The sequence below is a fragment of the Diadema setosum genome, chromosome 17 (assembly GCF_964275005.1).
Source record: "Diadema setosum chromosome 17, eeDiaSeto1, whole genome shotgun sequence".
NCBI lineage: Eukaryota > Metazoa > Echinodermata > Echinoidea > Diadematoida > Diadematidae > Diadema > Diadema setosum.
Window position 1 is genome coordinate 10,241,710 of NC_092701.1, and position 24,667 is coordinate 10,266,376.

The 24,667-nt window shown below is 38.0% G+C and overlaps 1 protein-coding gene across 1 annotated transcript in view; it reads left to right on the forward strand.

Annotated features, from left to right (window-relative positions):
• Positions 1–282: 282 nt before the first annotated feature.
• Positions 283–24,667, forward strand: part of LOC140240799 (long-chain fatty acid transport protein 4-like) — a 37,595-nt gene continuing 13,210 nt past the window's right edge. The window contains exons 1-6 of the mRNA XM_072320575.1: positions 283–559; positions 6,924–7,032; positions 13,424–13,703; positions 15,645–15,800; positions 20,008–20,077; positions 22,217–22,418. Coding sequence (XP_072176676.1) covers positions 336–559; positions 6,924–7,032; positions 13,424–13,703; positions 15,645–15,800; positions 20,008–20,077; positions 22,217–22,418 — 1,041 coding nt within the window. The 5' untranslated portion in view covers positions 283–335. The remainder of the gene's footprint in view (positions 560–6,923; positions 7,033–13,423; positions 13,704–15,644; positions 15,801–20,007; positions 20,078–22,216; positions 22,419–24,667) is intronic.

Genomic DNA, 24,667 nt, shown 5'->3' on the forward strand with positions numbered 1-24,667 from the left:
CCTACGCGCGGTGTTACAGAATACCAATCGCGTATTTAGGAGCGAGAGCTGTCCTAGGATCCTTACAGAATACCACCCCGGGCGTTTCTTCCGACGAGTGTACGTACTGTAGTATGTGTACGTGACACGCGAACGAAGGTCACTTTCGGCCTACGATACATGGGGATACATACGTGTACCTACCAACTGTGTGTACAACGGCTAAACGTAAGGAAACTGCTCGTTTGTTTGGTGCGACGTAACGAACGGTTTATCCTTTTGTTATGCATTGCGCTCGTTTTGAGCGTAGAGATAAAATAGTTTTGTTAGATAGTAGTAATCAGTGTAGGGGGCGGATGCTGTTCAAAGCGGCACGCGTTTTACGGTCGATCATAGGGCTTTTGCCGAGCGCAAAGATGGTGCTGAAAGTCGCTTCGTTCATAGGGCTGGCTGCGATCCTCCGCGCCTACGCCGCCCTGAACTGGTGGGCTATCGCTGGGGGACTGTTCGCTGTATATCTGGTGACGGGCGGCTGGAAATTTGTTCGAGTTGTCATCGTGACCCTGCCACGAGATCTGAAGTGAGTATGATATTTAGAAAAGATGAAGAAAGAATTCTGGTCCAGGTGATCTGGATCAGGAATATCTCTGCAGAGTTGGGTGTTCGAGTCGAGATACATTGTATTTGTAGTTCAACAAGTCGGTCGTCTGGTCGTCGGGGCACAGCCACAGGCAGGCAGGTCGCACTCGCAGTAGGGTACCTAGAGTACATTGTAAATGTGGGTGTGCTACCGATCTTGACCATGCATGACACCATGTGAATACTGTCTTTTACCACCTATGTCTAAGATATTAATACTAGTTTGTTAGGTATAGTATGGAGATCAATGGTCCAGATGGTTACGCCCTTGACATAGGCCTAAATCAAAATAGGCGTAGGGCCTAACGTTGAATAGGCCTAACGACAGAACGTACAAATGTACTAACGTTAGGTTGGCAGTTCTAACGTTAGAGTATATTTAACTACTCTGAAGCTCAGTGAGGATTTTCGTAACGTTGATGACGAAAGCAGGTACAGTATATGGGTAGGTTTTCCGTCTAACTGCTAACTGTTAGTCGTACCACTGGCACCAGGCATAATTTATTCTAAAATTTATTATTTAGCCTTTAGGAATGATAGTGTCCGTACTTGGGTGTTGGCTGTGACTGTAATTTAGAGCTATCTAGAACTAGTGAAAGTGAATATTCATAAGCTGTAACGTTACTGTGGTGGACTCAATAACGTTAGACTTTCATGGTACACATCTCTCACGTTGTTGCAATAAAGAGAATAGATCAGGCGTACCAGGTATGACTTGATTTTGTTGCCTTCTTTAATCTCTTGTGGTATACAAACGGACAAATTCAACAACAGTGGCGGTTACCCTGTAGAGCAAGCTCTAGGCCTAGACGAAACAGACAAGAAAGGCATTTATGAAAAAACACTATGCTACACTAATAAACATGCTCAACTTCTTCATCTCAATAGATGAATGACGAGAAATGAGTTTCTTCTCTCATTTTTTATACTGTTGTTTTCCATAATGTATTTATATTAGGACCTACAGTGTATTTAATCAAGTTGTCACTACAACAAAAGAGTAAAACCAAAATGCGTGGTATGCTTTGAAATTGAGGAAAAATAATATGAAATTTTTCCATTTGGCATATGCATGTAAAAAAGAATACAGATTATGCCAGTTTGATGTTTTGCTTCAAGCATTGTAAGCCTTTTTACACTCTGTCTGAGATGCTGAGATTAAACAGTGAAAATAAACTCGAACAATGAGCTGAATTAATAGCAGTTCAAATATAACCAACTCTCCTTTTGATTAGTTTTGAACAATACTTCAACATGTGTAAGTCATTATGAAATACTCTACATGATACGAATAGCACTGTCGTGACAATACTGTAAAACTCCTAACTCTAAGTCTAGGCGTGTGCCTCTTCACCAGGAATGTTGGTTAAAATATCGGCATTGTGCGCGGAACCGTTTCCATGGAGTCGAGCTAACAATAATGTAGTTCCTACTAGAAAGTGCCTTAATTTTGGTGACCTATATGTACGTTAAACAGCAATGTACAGTGTACCTCCAATTAAATCATACATATTATTGTGCTACAACCTTCATCGTCCAGATAACCTTTCACACTAAATCAAACTTGTTTTCAATTTGAGAACGGCAGCACTTGAATTCTCACGTTCACCTCCACGTCAAAACATCTTCTCACTGAACAACATGTATACTCTACGCGCACTGCACTACTGACTGCACTACGTTCTGTAAGTCAATGTGCGAACTATGATACAATAACCAGCGAACATTTATCATCTTATCAGTGCGATAAAAACATTCCATAAGAATTCATACTGCAGTTGTATTACCTTAATAGTGTCGGGTGAAATCCTCAGGAATCTATGGAAATCTGAAAGTCATATCAAGCGAAAAACTGCTACGAAAACTCCGTTGGTTAGCAAACTGCTGTGACTACATGTGAGACAATCATGTATGCGACTCATGAATGATTTTACTCGCTAGTTTCTTGACCAGTCGCTCTAAGTCAATTACAATGTGTATCATAACCACAATAGAAAAGACCTGGTTTCGCAATGAAAGTGTCATATCATGACAGTTACACTTCACCAGTTGGCATGGTACGTTGCCAGTTGGAGAAGTGCAAGGGTGCAGGTACAAACAAAACCAAGTGGAAAGGATCCCTCCCACCACAGTGTACTAGTGTACCCGGCCCAGCCACCCAATGACCGGGACTGGTATGTGGTAATTTAGTTTTTTGAATTGCAGTTCAAAACCTCTGCTCCTCAATGCACATAAAGTAACGAAATTGAAGTTAATTCTATTATGTTGAGACCGGAATACGACAGGACCGTACCAGTCCTCTACTTCCGTATCAGATGTGATGTGATGTGATGAGGTCACTAATGAAATGTGTGTGGGATTTTCTGTGTTGAGTCATCTGTGAATAGTGTGAATCCACAGGGTAGTTTACTCCCTGAGTACTTGTCAGTGAAAGCCATAACGATTAAACAGTAACAGACTTCCAATGTTTACTTGCCATGACATTATTCCCTACTAGTATGCTTGACCCGTTGAGTATGGTTTGATTGTGCTACAACACGCATTTCCCATAGACGCTTGCCCGAACGAGTATACTTGGGACTTGTCCTCAACGGGGTAATGATATTGACAATTGGAGACAAGAATGTAATCAACTCATTGAAGACCAGTCCTGAGTATTCTTGGGCTGGGGTAATTGTATACCAAGTTTCGACCTCCCGTGCAAAAAGTCAACCAGGTACAAAAGCGTGGGTTGCTACATGTATCCAGTGGTCAAATTTTGGACGGCACTGTGGTCGAAATATGGGTAGCTTGCTTTAAATGGGAAATGTGTGTTATGGGAAAATTGGTCCTTATTCAACAGGATGATACTGGAGTAATTTTAGTTTACAAACATGTAGTACAGTGGATCTATTCCTCTCTCATTAGAAAAATGCTAGATTTACGGTACCTGTGTTCAGAGAAAGTGCCCATTTCTCTGAAACTAAATGTTGAAATCTAAAAACACCAACTTTAATATTCAAGCTGTGTTTTTAAATGTTTTACAGTGTGAAAGATCAATTCTGTCTCAGAAAGGGTCCTTCAACAAGTGAGTTTGTATTAGTGAGTGCCTCTCTGTCCTGGAAAAGGATGTTGATAATATACAGTATCAGCCATCTAGTCAACTTCTAGTGGGTGTGTACACATGCTTGAACCTTGAAATGCTTTTTGAATTTTTAAGATGTACTAATTGATATGGTGTAATGTAGGCTCCTGTGGGACCATACTCTTTGTTGCCAGATTTATTTGGAAACTGCAGAACAGCATCAGTACATGTACAGGGTTGTACAATGTATTTAATCATTGAAAAAATTAAACTCCCAATAAAAAATTAGTGAATTACTGTTTAAAAAAAATGAACATGAATAATGCACTACAGCAGAGATGTAGCTGAAGATGAATGTTGCAAGACAAAAACACCAAGCGTTCTGTAACATATATGACCAATATTATACATTCAGCCATCTAGTCTGCTTCTGGTGGGCATTTGTGTTTGTTTAACCCTTGAAATGCCTGTTGAATTTCTAGTAAGTACTGTAGGGGATTACACCCTTTTTTGCCAGATTTATTTTAAAATTGTACAGCATCAGTACACATAACAGCATAATAATTGCAAATACTACACTCCCATAAAAGATTAGTGAATTCATAAAGAAAAAATATGGCAAACCCAGCAGAGATAGTCATGAGCGGAACACCTTCAGAATTCAATATTTCCTCCTCTGTGCCAGGAGATATGAAACTTACTCTTCACTTCCTGTATTGAGTGTAAGGATTTCAGGTAGGATCAAAATAACATCTCAAGTTCATCACTTCACAATGGCAGTGATAGTTATATTGCATGTAGATGTTGGTCAAGGACCAAGGAGCAAAATTATTTTTTAATGTTTGTGTTTGTGTTGTTGTTGTTTTTTTCTTTTTTCATGTTGCCAATCTTTTTTTTTTTTGGGGGGGGGGGGGGAGGGCAATGCTCTTGCTAGGGTCAAGGGATGATGCTCCCTCACCCCCCTCGTGGAGGAGATTCTATTGGCAGAACTTTTTTCCCTTTTTGGGAGGAGGGGAAAGGAGGGGAATGAGGTGCAACCCCTTAGCAGCCCCCCCCCCCCCAATCAGTTAAAGAGGATTTAGGGTACAACTGTAGATTGAATAGGATGGTGACTGTTTCGAAAGTTAACTGCTCGAGGTACTTTACATTGAGGACTTTGGAAAAGCAGTTCTGGTCATGTGACCATGATTCTGCTGATGTTAAAATCCTAAGGTGACTTCCTTTTAACCCTATTAAGCCCAAGCTATTTTGACCCCTCGCAGGCCCAAGGGGGGGGGGGGGGGGCACAGTACTGTGCCCCCCGTATAACTTTTTTATTATTTGATGTATCATCGTCATATTTGGCACATGGGTAAAGTAACTCATACTCTACATGATAGTACATTTGAATTTTCACAAGGTCACCCATGGAGGGCGCTATTTACCAAAATATAAAGAAATACATAGGAAATATGCTAAAAACATGATTTTTCTGTATAATTTCTTTATTCCCATCATATATTATGTCTTCTTTCAGACCAATCATTTTCATATTTGCCACAAATGATAAGCAAGTGGAATTTTATTATTTGTTATGGTTGAAATTTCTGAAGGTCACCACATGGGGTGCTATTCATATCAACATAATGATACATTATGATACCTGAGATGAAATGTTTGGGACGAGTACATGTATAGTTATGACATTTCATATTTGCATAATACTGGAATTTTGAGATTGCAAATTGATAATATGATAAACTAATGATATTAGAGGCATAACTTGGGTGAAGGAATCAAAATAACTCAAAATAGAAGGGCAATCTTTAGAAAATATTATTGTTTTCAATTATCTCTATTATATCTATTGTTTTATGCCTTTGTCACATAAAAACAAAGGAAATAATAAGAAAAACTTTCCAGGACCATAATTACTTCAAATTTTGCTCCTTCAACAAATTTCAGCCAAGAAACACCCATTTCATACACTGTAATGCTGTTGCCAGTGTTAAAGGACAAGTTCACCTTCATAAACATAAGGATTGAGAGAATGCAGCAATATTAGTAGAACACATCAGTGAAAGTCTGAGGAAAATTGGACAATCGATGCAAAAGTTATGAATTTTTAAAATTTTTGTGTTGGAACCGCTGGATGAGGAGACTACTGAGGCTCGTGATGTCATATGAGTACAACAGTATAAAGAAAATGTAAAGAAAATTCAACATATTTTCACTTTTTTCGCATAATAAAAGAGCACTTGACTTGCCTCTTTCTAAAGGCAATGGGAATAATATTACCCATAACATATATGTCAGTAACGAGTCAAGGGAATGTGTACTTTTTTCAAAAGATGAAATTTTGTGAAATTCTCTTTATATTTTCCTTATATTGTTGTACGCATGTGACATCATACACTGCAGTAGTCTTCTCATCCAGCGGTGACTGCACAAAAACTTCAAAAATTCATAACTTTTGAACGGATTATCCAATTTTCCTCAAACTTTCAATGATGTGTTCTACTAATATTGCTACATTCTTTCAATCCTTATGTTAATGAAGGTGAACTTGTCCTTTAAATGAAATGGGAACAGAAAAAAGATGCAAAATATGACTGACATGGTTGTCAGTTTATCGTTGCCATGGCAACCAGCAACATCAAATATAGCTACATTATATATCAAAAAGTTCGCAATAAGATTTTAGGAAAAGTCACCAAATTTGGTTGAAATCCGATTAAGGACGAAGGAGTGGCAAATGAAAAATCTGGTAGGGGGGCACATATCTGGTAGGAAGGCACAATGTGCCCCCCTACCAGATATGTGCCCCCCTACCAGATTTTGGGCTTTATAGGGTTAATGTTACCTCCTACCAGCTAGGCTTCTCACTTATAAAAACAGTTGTAAATTTCAAACTCTTACACGTACCTGTGAGTAACGTTTAGAGGAGATTGATGCAGGGATGATTTGAACCACTGAAAAAAGAAACACTACATGAAGGGGCTCAGTAAATGAAGGAACTTCACGGCAATTGAAAGATTAGTTTTTATTTCACTTTCTGTGCGGCCCATCTGAAGTGGACACAGTGTTGATATTCTTTATCACTTTGCCCGTTAACCCATTGAAGACTAGTAATGAGTATATTAGGGCAGCAGACATCTATGGGAAATGCGTGTTGTAGCAAAATCAGCCTGTCCTCAACGAGTTAATGCTGCCATGGCATCTGAAGAGTGAACTTTGCTCTACGTTTTCTTTTCTTTTTCAGGGGGTTGAAGGTGTTGATAGCTCTGAAGCTGTACATTGGCAGCAGGCTGAGGAAGAACCAACTTATTCATGACATCTTCCGGGAGACAGTTAAGCGCCATCCAAATAAGGTATTCGAAGGGATAGGGGAAAGGTTGATTTGATTTAATTTGATTTTAGCAAACTGTACAGATGGTATTAAGGTTGAATTTCTCTTAAGTTTGTCCCTTTTGCAACTCTCAAAATTAGACACCTTCTGATATATTATGGTAATTTAGACCTTTCCTCAGAATTATAAAACTAGAAACTCCTTTATGATGGGGGAGGAGTAAATACCATGGATTTCTGGTGAATTTATTTGGACACACACACACACACACACACACACACACACAAATCCAAACTGTTATTCTCTGAAAAAAAAGGGGGTATGCGTATTCTTGAGTAGAGACATTGGGTTAGTTTTTTTTCCAGTTTTTTTTTTCTTTTGTTAAAACAAACAAACAACCAAGTAGGTGTGTTACCATAATGTTTCTTACATGAATTGGCGCACATTATTCTTCACCCCTGCAAAATTTCATGGTATTTGTAAAGGGGATATGATGACCCTCAAACTTCACATTTACATGTACAAGTGTACCAGTTGATGCTATGTATATAAATGGAAAACTTGCAAAAACAAGCAGACTTTAACTTATTAACTCACAGTCTCAGAAACCACATTTCTGTGGCCAGTTTGATGGTGTCTTGTATACTTCTAGAAATATAGTTATCACTAATTGTTATTTTATGAGATAAATTTAAAACCTGCCTTTTATTATGGTCCCATCTGAAATAATGTTACCCAGTTGCTAATTTTGGTAGCAGATTTACCTAAGCCTAGAGCTGTAAATCTCTGAATTTAATACTTATCAGTATATTGGCAAAACACTTCAAAATTTTACATTTTTAAGTATGTCTATGTCCCAAATTGGAATTAATTTTTACCTGATTTTTTTTTTTTTTTTTTTTTTTTTTTTGGGGGGGGATTGATGGATGCAACTTGTTTCATGTAGTGTTTCTTTAATACAGGATTCACAATAGAATTCAGGGTTGCCAATTTGATGCCAAGGGAAAGATGATTATTTCTGTAGCAAAATCATCATAGGACTTGACCCAAAGTTCCCGGAACGCCGAAGGCGCCCCCATTCGTCGAAAACTCTATCAGAACACTGCAAATGCTTTCATAAGGAAATGACTGTTTGCGATTTGGCCTGATTTGATAACGTTATCGGCAATTTATAAGCGATGTATAAGCCACTGTCTGTTTATAAGCCAGTATCCCGTGTGCGATTTTTTGGCGAGTTATATCCCAAATGATAGTTCTCTCAAGCATTTGGTGTGATTTGATGACGTCAATGGCGATTTATAAGCGACTTGTAAGCCACTGCCTATGTATAAACCATTATCTTTTGTGCGATTTTTTGGCGATTTATAACGCAAACGAACGACTTGCACGCCATCGATGCATCGGGTGTTTATGTTGATCACAGAACTCTTCTGTGGTACGGTGTTGATAATCATCGCATGTACATATGTGTTGCATTCGACAGCATCCATCAAATACAAAGTTCATGAGAAGTGAGAAATGAAAGTAATCTGGTGTGTTTGTAAGTAAGCTGAAGTTTTTTTTATTATTTGTAATGTCACTCTGTCGCACATACAGTACAAAATCAACGGCGATTTCGTGGTTTAGGCCCCCACTCACTGAAAGTGAGAGCGCACGCATTCCTTTTATTTACAATTTGTGCCGCGTACTCTACTACTGGATTGTTGTCCCATACATAAACATCTGTGTTGCCTATAGTTAGTGTTCAAATCTTTCAACGTGCGTACCGCTGCACGGTGGTTCTAGACCTAACTGTATTGTATTATCAACTATTCTTCGTGAAGCATGGCTAACGCAAAGTCAATTAGAGGTGGATTGAAGGGTACCGATTGAAGTCCCCATTGCGTACACTGTATTGTATAGCGATAGTGTGTTAGTGTTACGTGTGCGAGGTGAATGAGGGCGGCCCATCCAAGCAAGGCCTAAACCACGATTTTAAGCCAAATCAACACGTTCATTATTATAAATAGCCTAGATAGTATTTCTACTTCACTCTAAAGTTATAGGCCTGCCGAAGAAAGACTAAGGCTGAACACTTTTCAAAAAAGGAGAGAGAAGATGAAGACATACATGTAGTCTACTCCAATCATACAGAACACCGAACATGCAGAACATGGCAGAATATTCAAAAACATTGTCATTGACAATTCAAAACCTGAGATTGAGAACTATTTTGAACTTGCCACTCGCACTCGTGAGTCGTGGTTATCATAGAACAAGAGGCCATTCCATGAAACTAGCCAAAGCAAGGAGTCGCCTGGACATCAGGAAAAAAACAAAACTTGTATAGCCAAAGGTAAAGAGAATAGGCCTAGTAAACGAGTGGAACAATTAAGCTTCCATAATCAGCTGTTGACGCCCCCACACTCATTAACGTCAAGAAGCAACTATCCCACTTGGGTTTTTACATGGGCCCCATGGGACCCCCTTAACCCTGCCACACCGTGCTACATTTAGTGTTTATAGATGATATCATATCGCCAAGAATGACTACATGTAGGTGTGGCCTTCAATAAAATTCAAGGTAAAAATTTGTGTTACGTCGTAGCTGTAGCCGCTCTGCACCACTTGCAGAGTTTACCTCCCTCGCGAAGGCTAGGGCCAGGCTTGGGAAAGAGTTGCGTACACGTGTATTTTCTTCAGCATTGCTGCAGATAGTACTTTTAAATGGATTTTTGGGTACCTTCAAACTATCTCCAGCTTATTTAGAGGGCATAAATGATAGGAGTTCCAAATATTCTTCAGGTTAAAAAAATAAGTTTAACTTCACAGAAAAAAATGTCAATTTAGAAATTAAAATACTTAATTAGGGGGCCCAAAATAGATGCTTGTTGGTAGGGAGGACAGTGAAATCTGGTTATTTTGAAATCATATCTGTCAGTACACAAAAATGTCCTATTGAACAATTTTCTAGTTTTTGTCAAATTTGAAATGGGATATGAAGGACCTTAAAAAACCCATATGGAAGTGGTATCACATGAAAGCTTGAAGTATGGGGATCATTTTCTGATCATTCATTTTAATGCTAGTATTGTTCTAGAGAGTCCGATTTTGCAGCAGAATTTTTAAATGTAATTTTTAAGTTAAAAGACTGTAACTTTACCAAGTTTTTTTATCGATGTAGCTGATCCATTGTCTTTCTCTAGGCAGGAGCTATCCAGTGATACCAAACTTGTCTGGTTTTTATAAAAGAATCCAAGCAATAAGTCATTGGCCTCCCTACTGTTGGCTTTTTGCTTCCCTGCCACCCTGTTGGCTATACATTGGCATAATAAAAACTTTTTAAAATGTCCAGGAATACACCATTTCGAATCAAAAACATTATAGGTATGAATACGAAAAAGGTATTTTTTTTTAATGAGTTCTTTGTGCGGGAGCCTTCTCTGCTGCTCAAAAATGTTAAATGGATATTCAGGTCCCTTCAAACTCATCCCTCTCATCCACACTATGTTCTAATCATCCCCACATTAGAATTTCACTTTGAACTTAGGAATATATCTGGGCAGCTCCCACAAAAGGAATCTGTGCTGTTGCTGTATTATTCTTTACCAGAATCTGGTTACTCTTAAAAAATACCCTATAGAACAATGTGTCCACATCCGCCTATAATCGCAGTTTTACTGTTTCCAATAATATCAAGTTTCAAGTCAATAGATGAAAGGATGCATTTCCTTTGGGCAGCATTTACAATGCTCATGTACACATTTGCAAATATCCAATCATTTCAAATTTGAAGTCAATAGGTGAGAGGGTGCATTTCCCTTAGGTAATGCATCCTCTCACCTCCAAACAACCAGGAACATAGGCATCCCCATGTTTCCAATTTTCATATATTGTCGAAAAGAAACATTCCCACATTCTGTGAAAGTTTTAACTACATCATAGCAAGTTTCACTCTACCTCAAAGTCCACTGCAACATTCATCTTGTGCACTCATGACATATTCATTTGAATCCAATACCTCAATTCAAATTCAATTTGTTCAATTTTATAACTTTTTTTTTGCATGATTCTGGCATACAACTCGTCAATTGCCCTGGAGAAGGGCCTTGCCTAATGCGTTATTCACACAAAAAAGTACTTTTTTTTTTAGATAATCACATTTTTGATGTTCGAATGTCCTGTAAAATGGAGTTTTTAATCTTCTGGGCTAGAAATTTATCTCCATTTAGTCAATATTGTTGTACACTGTTCTTCAGAATTTGAATCAATAATCTTATGATAGTTTCTACGCTACACTCACTTTTATGCTAAGACCTTTCTGCCAGGAACATTTACCTAAGCTAAGGCCCTTCTGCAGGGCAACCGACGAACTGTGCATGTCTCATGTAAAGTGCTCATTCAGAGCATACATGTTTTTTTTTAGACAACATAAAGAAATGACAGCATCTATGACCACCAAAGACAGGAGATTTCTCACTGGCATTTGATTATTTAAAACTCATTTCCGCAAGGGATATATTATTACCTTTCACTTTCTAGCAATATCAGGATGGAACTTCACTAATGCAATTCAACTGTCTGTACCTTTGGCCCAATAATCATTCTCATGAAATTTCATAGTCATTTAAATGCCCACTCAACTCAAAATTATTGTGCCACAATTGAGCCAAGAGCCAAGACGCAAACTAATGAGGTGTACTCAAAGCACTTTGTTGGAAACTTGAAAGCATATCTTCTTACAACTCCACCAATCTACTCTCTGTTATACCAATACCCAACCCTAGTTCCCGACATCTCTGGATTGGTTAAATAGTAACTCATCTTTTGCAAGATCTCCATTTTTTTCCAGAAGTTCAACATGGAGTAAGTGAATGGCAGTGGTGATGAGATAGGTGCATGTCACCTTTTCATCAATCTAAACTCCACAGTTTGAATTTTGGTAGAAATTTGTTCTCTGTTTGTCTTGATATGTCTGTAAGTATCTACTTCTAATTAATGAAGACTCACCATGTCTATCAAAGAACAGTATTGCTTTCACATGATCATTTGATTTCTATTGATCAGTAACTTTTACATAATGTATCAGTAGCATATTAAAATCTAATGCTGTGGAGTATATTGTCACTTGCGTGTATTTGATTGGAATCATGTATACATATCATGACAAATGAACTGTGCTTCCTTCGCTGTAATGCCAACTATGATAACATTGTGGACACAGTGTTTATAAATTCCAGTGCAACTTCAATTGTGCTGATATGAAATTCTTCTGGATTTTAATCTTGTGTTTTGAATTGATTCAGATAGTGAGGGATGTTTGTATGACACAGTGATGTCACTCAATACATTGTTTCTGAAGCACTTAGAAAAAAACAACAACAACCCATCATGTGCATTGTTTTGAAAACTGTACATTGCAGTTGTTGGTAAAAAAACAACAAAAACAACTGCAGTTCAGTTCTCCAGCCTACAATGTATGATATTCAATGGAGTGATGTATAGTACATGGAGTGTATGGCCCCATTTCAAAAAAGAAAGAGAAAAAAGAAGATGTTTAGAATAACAACTTTTGCTAAAATAACAACTTCTCATAGCAACAGCCAATCAGGAGGCAGGATTTTTGTCATTGCCATGACACCTGCCATTCCAGCAAGAGTTGCTCTCATGATTGTTTGGCCTCTAACTTTGTACACTGTATCACAAGTCAAATTCATGATTATTCCTTTCCTTTCTTGTTCCAAACTATTCAGTTTGTCTATTCATATTCAGTTCCTGTCTATTCCATTTCATGATCATACATTGTTTGCTTAAAGTTCTGTGTGGATGGATTAGTCATCAAGTACATGTGTTTTTTAAAGACTTGAGCAAGCTTCTTTCAAAATAGATTTCTGGAGCAACCTCTTCAGTGATCTCTTCTTGAAGAAATTCATAAAAATGTGAGTAGGAGTTTGTATGTGCTATCACTGATTGACAAATTGGAGCACATACATTTTCAGGAGGGTTGTTCACGAAGGTGCTCTCAAATTCAAGTTTGATGTATGTCATCACTGCCCATATTAAATAATAAAAAAAAAATCCCCTGTTATACAGAACAAATGGTGCTAGTTGTCAGGCAAATGGGCATAAACAGCCAGCCATAGACGTACAAAGTGTAGTTTGGTCTGAGGCTTGGCTGACATAGCAACAGATAACGAATTATACATGTACACTGGATTCCAGGTTTTGAAAAGTTTTGAGTCAGAACAGTAGACCACAACAGTACAGCTGTATGAGTAATACAGAGATGCCAACTGTTACCTTTTTTAACAGTAATTTTTTTTTTTTTTTTTTGTGCGAACTTTCTCTCCAGAAACTTTTCATCCACATTTTTTTTTCTTGAGCAAATCATGCATACATTTAACTGCGTACTTCATTACATTTATCACATGTAGGTGGCACTGCAGCTGGATGATCAAAGATGGTCCTTCCTCCAAACTGAACAGTACAGCAATGCCGTGGGCAACCTCTTCTTTGAGAAGGGCTTCCAGAAGGGAGACACTGTCGCCCTCATCATGGACAATCGCCCTGAGTTCTTCGGGCTGTGGCTGGGCTTGTCGAAGATCGGCGTCATCTCGGCGTTCATCAACTACAACCTGCGGAAGGACGGCCTCGCCCACTGCATCAACGTGGCAAATTGCAAAGCCGTGATTTACGCCTCAGAACTCGCAGAAGGTGAGGTTACAGAGAGAGTATGGTGTGAAGGAGCAGTGGAGGAATTGTTAACTTTCTCATTACCTCGGGTTGAATGTGCCATTGGGACTCTACACCAAAGGTTTGCAAATGGTCAAAGAGTAATATGGTTTGGTGTCATCAGAGAATTTTTCATTTTCTGTTTTCCCCCTTTTGTTTTTGAAATGGACTGCCTTTAATTCTTAGAAAAGAAGAAGTTATCCTTGGACTTTCTTTGATATTTGTTTGACAGTGCCTCAGTTGGTGTTTTGTCATGGATGATTTTGGATGATATAATCTCAAGTCGGTGCAAAAGTCTGGCAGCAAAGAGATTTATCCTTGAATGAGTCATGTAGATCTTTACAAAAAAAAAAAAATACATTTGTGCAAGGCCTCGAATGGCTCTTTGCAAATACTGTTCATTGCTGCTTTGTGTCAAATCATCATCACATTAGGAGACGCTACAAAAGTTCAGCTGTACATTGTAATTCAAGTGTAGTCCTTCTAAACACCAAGAGGTGAAAGGACCCTGGCACTACATATTTCTACTCTTTTTATAGTCATTCTCTCATATGAGCAAGCCTACATGTTTTGTACCTTCAATATCTTAAAGACTCAGAATGCAAGGTTGAGGTCAATTTTTCGTGAAGTGTTCATTGATTTTATAATCCAATGGTACATTACATGTATCTCAGTTTCACGAGCCAAAGTATTTAAAGTTTGATCCCCACGATGTGAATATACTTTTCATGTGCAATTTTGATATACAAACAGTGTAGAGTACACACCACAAGTACATGCACACTGGGTAGGACAAGTGCATTCTTCTCGATTTTTTTTTTGTGTGTGTGTGCATCTATTGTTGCTTCCATAATTGCTGATAATCTTCTGATTTTGCTATTTTGCTGTATGCCTACATTTGACATGGTATGTCTCTTCTTCCTGTGGGTTTTTGCTTTATAAAGTACGTAAGATCGTGTCCATTTAAAGGGCTGGTACGGTATTGGTGGAGATGAGAAGTGGGCTTTTAACTTTTTGCGAGATACCGGTACCAAGAAAACACTTATGATAAAGTACAGAGCATACCATTTTAAGAGGAATTCAAAGTTTATTTGATGAAAATCGGGTTTGGAATGACTGAAACATCCAAAAACAAAGTTAACGTGACAAGCGAGCGTAATAAAGTGTGGGTCCCACACTTTATTAGAATTGCTCTTTGTTGGATATCTCAACCATTTCAAAACCAATTTTCATCAAATAAATGTCGAATTCCTCATAGAATTTAATGCTCTTTCATATTTCATAAGAGGTTTCTCATTATCTCACCAAAAAAATGTTAGAAACCTGAAATTAGGTCTCAACCAGAACTATATGATCCCTTTAAGATATGTGGAATATGGCATGTACATGAATTATGACTATTATAAAAAGATTGTGTTTTGTTTACCAGTAATCAAAATATTCCTGTAGGAGTATGAAGACTTTGATTGAACTCCATCAATTAATATCAATTTAACCTGTTGAGGGCAGGCTGATGTTGCTATAACACGCATTTCCCCTAGACACCCAGTGCCCGAGTATACTCGGGACTCGTCCGTAACGGGTTATGAAAATGTTATTTTCAAAAACAAAGACATGATAATAAGATGTAAGACATCTATGATAATTTTGGGACCTAAACTTTTACTTCTTTCAAACAAAAATTTTGATATAACTGTGTGTGATAAACGGGAGTGCAATAGTAAGATAGGCCTTTTTTAATGATGAAATACAACGTAAGTAATGTATTTCCTCTGTCTTTTAAAAAAAATAGTTTATGTTTGTCTGGGTCTTTTTTTCCTTGTGGAATTAATTGTACTCCAAAATCCTTCTGGAACAACTGACAAACCATTCTAACTACATGTTTTCACCCTTCTTGTGGCTGCATCACTTTTTATGTTGTAGCCATCAGAGATGCTCTGCCCTCGCTGCAAACCAAAGAGTGCTACAGCACCGGTCCTGTGCCCCAGAATCCAGGCTTCAGTTCGACGGACATTGACTCTCAGGTGGCCAACACCTCCTCACTTCAGCCACCGGTCATTCCCGGTCGGGATCTGAGAGGTGAGAGCCAGGGACTCGCGGCACTAAAAAGGGGGATCAAGGAATTGCTGAAATCTCATAGATTTTGTAATTATATACACTTGCAGATCACCAGTCCAAATCTATTGCAAAATGAGATTATCGTTCTGCTATATTCTTGTTACAGCACATTCTTCAAGTAGTAGATACATGTAAAACTCCTTGAGTTAGTAGTGCACACAGTGGTTTGGTCTGCACTTAATAACATTTTAATGAAAGACAGTACCTTTCTTGCATTTCTGCGTGTTTGTGTGTGCTTGATAAATTTGAAGGACAAGTTCACTTTAAATTACGTGTGTGGATTGAGTGAATGCAGCAATAGTAGAACACATCCGTCAAAGTTTGAGTAAGTTTGAGGCAAGTCAAGTGTTCTTTTGTAAGGCTAGAAAAGTGAGAATATGTTGAATTTGGTTGAATTAGGTTTGTCTATGTAGAAGGTACAGTAGCATCTTTGTTAGAAGTTGCATATTGAAGGATTTTCGTAGCTGTATACATGCAGTTTACAGTGATTAGCAGAGCATCTGAATACAATTCTTGCATGCAGGAAATGCAGTGCCATTATATTCACATTAAAAATATATAGAGCAGGTTTCCTTCCTGGAAGTACACATGTAGGAGATAAAAAAAACAACAAAAAAAAAAAAAAACAGAAGGGAACTATGGCTCTGAGCTGCAGTCACATGCCATTTCCCCAGATGTCTCATTTTCCTGAGAGACCAAAACATTTTTGTATTTGATATTGGCATGTTTTATGAACAAATTTAGTGTGTATCTTGACAATGCCAGATGCTTGCTAGTCAGGACGAACATTTGTTGTTACTTCCTGGGCTCACTGAAAAAATGAGTACATTACAATGTATGTAAAAGAAAATGATAATGATTAGAAAATGATTGACAATTGTTTTATTTAAATACATGTGAATACTACCAAATTCTTATCACACATAATAAATGACTGAAGATGGAGATATTCTGATTCAAGTTTTAATTATATTGACTAGTTATCTGTGTAGCGGGCACCATCTGGTCATCAACTAGAGATTGTAATTTGTCATCACTGACAAATTAAGGTGATCCGATTTTTTTTAAATCAATGATTCGAGTTCTGATAGTACAAAGTCTCAGCTACAACATATTAAAATCTGAGAGAAATTCACAGAAGCATAAGTAAGATAGTGCTCGATAAAGAGAGTCATGTCAATTTTCACATCTAAAAAATTCCCTCCCATAGAGATAACACGTCATAGCGAAGATAGCAAAAGAAGTACATATGACCTTTGACCCCACTTTGCACAGACAAGATGGCATCTGAGCAAAAAGTGGTTATTTTACGAAATGATCCCTGTAACATGGTCTTCACGTGTGCAAAATATGGGAAAGATAGGACATGTATTCACCAAGATACAGGATGAAACATCTATGACCTTTGACCCTAATTTACATACCCAAGATGGCGTCTGATCAAGTAGTTGTTATTTTATGAAATAATGTTCGTGACATGAACTAAGCATGTGCAAAATATGGCAGTGATAGGGTATGTTTTTCTTGAGTTATTGCACATAAAGTTGCAGAAAGAAAGAAATATTTCAATACATCGAAGATAAGCTTTAATTTCAACCAAGTTTTTTGACGTGATGCAGACATCGTATGAAAAAACGAAGGGCACACTTGCGACAGCACAAAGTCTCAGCTACAACATATTAAAATCTGGGAGAAATTCACCGAAGCATAAGTGAGCTAGTGCTCGATAAAGATAGTCATGTCAATTTTCATTTCCAGAAAAACTGCACTCCCATATTGACAAGATTACTTTCAATCCATTTTTACGAGGTGATGCCGTCATCCAATCAAAATACTGTTATTACACTAATGAAAGAGCATTTAATAAGCTACAACATACTGAAATCTGGGTGAAAATTGACAAAGGATTAGTGAGATATGCCCGAATAAACGTGAAATTTGATGACGTCATTTTGAAAATTTACTTTTTTTATTTTATTAAGAAATTTGATATCTTTTAATCATTTTGCCAGCATTGCCACACGATGAAATGACATGTACAACTCATCAGCTTTCAAAATATGTAAAGAAAATGGGGGGTCACCGTCCATCCTGACGAGTAAAATCGGATTTAAAATTGGCGGTTTTTTGGCATAGTTGCACTGTATATCGCCATTGACGCGCGCGCGGAATTTCAACTTTGAAGGGCCCGTATGACGTCATATTGAGTCGGATTGACTTGAAACTTGGTAGAAATATTCCTTGACATTTCAGGCATCTGATAAATGTGAAAAAACGGGAAATTTCTATTGCATATGAGCTGTGCGTGCGTATATGTGCGCGCGCGTACGCGTCCGTCTGATTTTTTCAATTTTACAAAAAATGCTCCAAATGGTCTGAAACGTGTGCAAAAAGATTTTGAGCTCGATTGGAGCATACAAATATTTCAACGCGCGCGTACGCGCACATTTTAATTATAAATATGAATTTTGATAATTTGAGTAGAATGCGCTTGACTTGAAATATATGTGACGTAAATTTCATTGAAAATTTCCATTCCATTAATGAGATATGAATGAAAATGTGTTTTCACATAATGACGTCATCGTGACGTCACGGTCGACTGATCACTATGATACATTAGATCTGTCATCTTTGTGACATGATACATACATGGCATGATTTTAAAATTGATAGGCAGAGGACTTTCTGAGCTAACCTCTGCACAACTTTTGAGGAGAAATAAAGAAACAAAGAAGAAAGAATCAGTACAGATACAGAAGGTGATCCGAGAGGATACTCGGATCACCTAATTAAAGAACATTGTATTTGCCTGACACTAATCTTCTGAAAATCCATAAATGCAGCTGATATAGAAATGCCTTGGTGTGAATATACATGTAATGACCCGTTTGTACAAAAGGATCCAAGAGTCGCAGGAGGTTGATTTTCTGAAAATGGCATGACATTATTCCCTTATTCTCCAGCCTTGACGCAATCGTGATCAAGGGGAGGTAAGACAGTATGCTTCTATAAAGCAACCGCCATGATGTTCATTCAAGCTTAGCACCAGCGGTCTACACATGACCAATCAGAAACCAGGATGCCATGCACTGACTATAAATAAGATCACTCCCTTGATGCTCGGGGCGGAGTCTATCTGCGGTGCTAAATCCAAATCTTTGGACACGTTTCTGGTCCGTTGAAAGTCGGAAAATCAAGGCCCAGAAAAATGCTTATTTCTTGCCTTTCCTTTGTAGATCATTTGACTTCGAAATTTCAACATATGATACGGTAGTTAAGAGACATTTAATATACTACAAAATTATGCCAAAACAGAAATTTGATGATTTTGAGGAATTTTGATGCTCTGACTTCAGCTTTGATTTTCTCGGCTCAGCCGTCAGTGGCATTCAGATCCTTTTGTCGTGGGGGGTCACTATACAGTGTACATTGTATAAACATGTAATTCTTTTTATTCTTTTAATTTTTTTTTTTTTTTTTTTTTTTTTTGGGGGGGGGGGGGGTAAAGCACATAAGATGAACTAACAGAGATGGTGAAATTAACATTACAGTGGAAACTCAAGCTTTACAGTCAAATTGTCCACACAAGGATCAATAGCCCCATTCTGCAGTGGTAGACATGGTACATCTGATTTCCAGAGGGATCCTGAAAGGAAAGAGAGTCCGATCTGGAAGCAGTATAGAATCCAGAACACTTGGGAAAAAAAAAAGGCATTCTATCAATACTGTGACTTCCTCATGACTACTTGGCTTCTTCACTTACAGTAGCTGCAAGTGAAACAAAAGTTACATGAATTGCTGCATCTTCACCCTGAACCCAAATTTGAGGTGAGATTCCTCTTACAGCAGGATGGATCATCAACCATGATCAAACAATAATCCCAACTCCACCCAAGGCCTGTATCCTGCATGTAGCCTATGCAAGAGCCACAGCACTGGATAATGCCTGGAAAACTTGTCAGATTTGAAGTGGTCTCCCCTCCTCAAATCCCCACCTCAAACTTCTATTTTTAGGGAAGGGAAGTTGTTAAGGTTTGTTTTTGTTATACGCCCTATATTAGGTTTGTTTTTATTATACACCCTATATTAACAGAAGTAGGCATTTATTGCGTGTTTTCTTTGTATGCAGTTTTGATTTCTCTTTCCCCCTTTGTTCCATGTATAGACACCATCTTCTACATCTACACATCAGGAACCACTGGGCTACCCAAGGCTGCTATCATCACGCACTCCAGGTTTGTTTGCATCATTATCTTTCACATGTGTGCTTTACACATGACCATATGGTGACTGAGGGTTAAAAGTCATGCAGTTACATGTAATTTTAGTGAGACACTTCAGTTTGGCATAATGCCTGCAAGTACATGTATGTATTATTTAACAAAGACCATCATGCTGCAAAGCAAGTTCGTTATCTATTTATCTTTTTTTCAGCCTCAGATTGATGTTGTACAGCATGCAGTTTTAGATTTGCATCATGTTATAACTATTAGAAAAGCTTGGCAAACACTGATGTAGTAGTAAATGAGAAATACAGATGAGGGGCTCAGTACCAGCATAATAATCGACAACTGTAAGTGAGCAGGCATCGGGCGAGAGTCTACCGGTATCTCCCTGCATCACAACACTCATGAAAAGCCACATCAGATCAAATGTTCTTGCGGGTCCTGCAAATCAGTATTTTAGATTTACTCAGCTGACGTGGAGAGTTGGGTGTTTTCTGATGGGGTCGTTCTCATCTGTGATAGTTTGAAGTTATGAGCTTCAAGTCAATTATGAATTGTATTCAATAGCAGTCTTCGCAGACCCATGTTTTGCACGTCTTAGGTTGTTGTTTGTTTGTTATTTGCTGTTCTTATGTATTATGTGAGTTAAAGTTCAAAACTTTGCAGCAGCTGTAAAGATAGTAATGTTTAAAGGATCTTGTTTGTATGAAATAAAAATGAGAGCATCAAGTATCCCTTGACATTCATACAAATTGTAGCCATGTTAATGATTTGAAAATCCTCTTTTTCTTCCATGAAAAGTGAAGGAAGACTCAGTTTGATTGAATAGACTTAAGCCATTGCAGCTGCTTATAATGAAAATTAGCATTCTTACATGTTTTGTTTTTAATAATTTATATTGCATATCAGAAACATCCAGGTGCGATGAATAGTATATGCTGTGTATAGAGACATATGCACATATTATATACTGTAGTGTACAAGTATATTATGCAGACACACATAATACCTTTGCATATTAAAATATGCATTTGTGTTTATGTGTGTGTGTTTGTGTAAAGGGAATATTGCATGTTATTTCAGAAACTCCTCTATACTCTAATAGTAACTTTATACTGTATATCATAAATGAAAACGAAACCCAAATACCAGTTTTACGTGTATGTGTGAATTGGGGGAATACAGCAAGTTTGCAGAAAATTGCTCAAATCATTCAAAGCTTATGAATGTTTAACATTTTGGTGCAGCGGCAGCCATTGCTGGATGAGAAGACTACAGTACACGTACTTTGTGACATCACATATATGTATGTGCAGCAATGTTAAGGAAATCAAGTCAAAGGAATGTGTACTTCTCATGTAAAATCACATTTTGTGGGATTCTTTTTATATTTTCTGTATACGTATTCTTGTCAACAGTGTTGTAGATTATGTCATGAAGTGTAGTAGTTTTCTTTTCCAGCTGCACCAAAACTTTCAATATTTATAACTTTTGAATGAATACTGTAAAAGTGGAAAGTTTGCGGTGTTGAAGTTAATTAGTACAATTTAATATATGCAAAGTCAATATTTTTCCCTGTTAGTTCATTAAAATCCCCCTCTCCTTACCAATGCTGCAAATATTGCATCATTTTCTTAATTATGGTACTCCATACTGCACCTCGTTCTTTTTTTTTCCAAAGTCTTGAATGACACAATGTGGTGCAAAAGTTGTGTGTGTGTGTGCAGTTTATATTATGACTGTTCAGCTTGTACAGTGATGCTTCCATGGTATTGCAGTTTGCCGTCAATAAATAGAGTATCCCTTGATCATTGAAATTTAGTGTTACTGCAGTTTAGTCTGACAAGCTAAACTGCAGATAATGCCATGGTTGTTGTGCACTCATGAGGTCTTCTTTACAGATAGCTGTTCATGGCTATAAACGCTATTGTAATGTCCCTTGACCATAGGAAGGCATTTCATTTTAATACTCTGCAGTTCATTGTTCATGGTATTCATACTTATTTTGGCAATGTCTGCTGTACAGAGTGCTGTCCATGCTCAAATTTATCTTACTGGCTCGTGACCTTTGACCTTTGACATGCTCTGCTGCATGAACATATTATTGTTATGGATTTTCCTACGTGAATGTCAATATCTGCTGTACAGGTTGCTATTCATGGCCAAGAGTATTGCTGTGTCCTTCGACATTCGTAGTGACGAGGTGATCTACTGTGCGCTTCCCCTCTACCACTCGGCGGCGGGGTGCCTAGGTGCCGGCCAGATCATCATCAATGGCGCCACCATGGCCCTGCGCAAGAAATTCTCTGCCTCCAACTTTTGGCACGATTGCATCAAGTACAGAGCGACAGTGAGTGATAGCTCTCCCTCCCATTTTGACTGCACTATTCTGCCCTACTTTGGCAAAAGGAAGCAAGTGACAAAAGTGACATTTCTCGTAAAAGAGCAAAATGTGTCTGTCATTTACACTGATGTCAATGGACTATCATGATGTCTTATCTAACATATCTCTTAGTAGGATGAGTGTTTCTGCATGAAATTTGGCCTGGAAGAAGAGCTCATTATGTGAATTATGAAAACATCAATAACTCAAATTCGGATGGTATGTCACTTGCTTCCTTTTGCCAAAGTAGGGCAGTATTAACCCTTTCTGTGCCAGGGACTTTGGACAGTGTGTTCAGTGCTACAGGGTTTTCTGCGCAATCAGCAGTCAAAGCACGCAAACGGTTTTAAAGGCAACTCGAACCATACCTGTCCATCATGCTCCCACCCAAATGAGTGTTGCAGGATTCATGAGTTGTGGTGTTCTGTCCAACTGTTCATCTGTCCATTTGCCTGGATCTCGTTATCACGATATACAAAGCGAAAACATTTGTAGATTTTCTCATACCTGGGTCCCGTTTTATCAAAAGATATAATCGACTGTAAATTCCCTTACCACACAGGCTGCCATAGATGTATAATAGGAATCAACTACAGTATGTAGTCAATTATGACTCTTCATAAAACAGGGCCCTGGCCTTGGTTTACGTATCTCGTATTAAGGTGTAAGTGAGCAGATTAGATTTCTGGCAACCTTCTTCGAGGACAAAGGTCACTGAACTGTGGAAGACAATTTTGGAATAAAATAATCAGTTGTTAACTTCGTCTAGAAGCGCAGAGTGCGTTTGATTCGGCAGGAAGGGGAGAAATAGATTCATAGTTGCTTGCCTAAATATGTGGTAATTGGTCAAAGGTTACTACTGTATTTTGTTCATTTTTCTGTAGCTGCTTCAGCTAGAAAAATGTCTGCATATTTTTATTGTTACCATTTGAAAGAAGGGTAGCAAAAAGTGATAGTTACCTTGTAGATGAAAGGACTAACAGAGCTAGATCAAAGGCTGAGGTCAAAGGTCACCAAAACTCAGCTAGAGTTTATTTTTCATACCATTAATTCCAGTAGGGAAGCACAGTATCAATGAGGGAAAAAGGTTTGCGGTACCACTGCACAATCTCCCTCATTTACTTCACCATGCAAACCCCCAAGAAAAACATAACCCAGTGTCAGTAGTTGTATGTGGTGAAATGGATTTATGATATCTATTTGTTTGTTTTTAGAGAGAGAGAGGGAGAGAGAGATCGAGTTCAAACCCTGGTCGGTAGTTAAGGCTGATCAACAGCAACAAAATATGAGGAGAAGGGCATAATAAAACAGTGAAATTGCTCTCGTAATTAACCCGTTGAGGACTAGTCCCGAGTAAACTCGGGCAGGTGTCTATGGGAAATGCGTGTTGTAGCAAAATCAGCCTGTCTTCAATGGGTTAAAAATGTACTTTGTACTCGGGTTCATGTACTGTGCAAAAGCACTATGGAAGCATACAGTTTATAATATGTCTCTATTCTTCCTTGTCATTTCTACCATAATTCCTTGTAAGAATGCTACCGCAGGAGTTTTGTTTTGAAGTCCAGGATCTAAGTTTGCTGTTTGTTTTTTTTTAACATCACATTGATTATTTGATGATGTGGTAAGCGAAGTGAATTGCCTTTCAGAAAGGGGCTTTCAAATATCATTTGTTATTTTCAGAGAGAGAGAGATAGAGCTGGAAGTAGAATACCAGCTAGCATTAGCAAACTGAAAGTGATGGCAGTATTCATTTTAACAATCAAGTGGCGTTTGTGGTCAGTTTGTGCCGTGGGAAGCTTTCGTTTTGTTGTCTTCAGTTTCTTCTCTGTATTGATGAAGGCTTCTGTCCAAAGATGTGTAGACTAATAAAGTAAAAGTCAGACAAAAGTTTGGTAGCTGAATGGAGATTAATAGTAATGGTACCGGGGAATAATTTTCCTGGTATCGCATCGCAATTTGCTATGCATTTTTACACCACTGCAATGCAAACGATTTTTGTGTAGCAGTTTTCTTCCATAGAAGTGTACAGGATAGAAATAAAAATGAAATGTTCATAAGCTAAAACCTGCTAATCAAATATGAGTTGGAAAATTATTCCCTGGGTATTCATGTGCAGGGCAACACTATTTGTACAATATATGTACAGTATATAAGAACATGAATGATGTGAGAAATTAGAGGGACACATGGAATGACAGCTTAATTGAAGGAAAGGC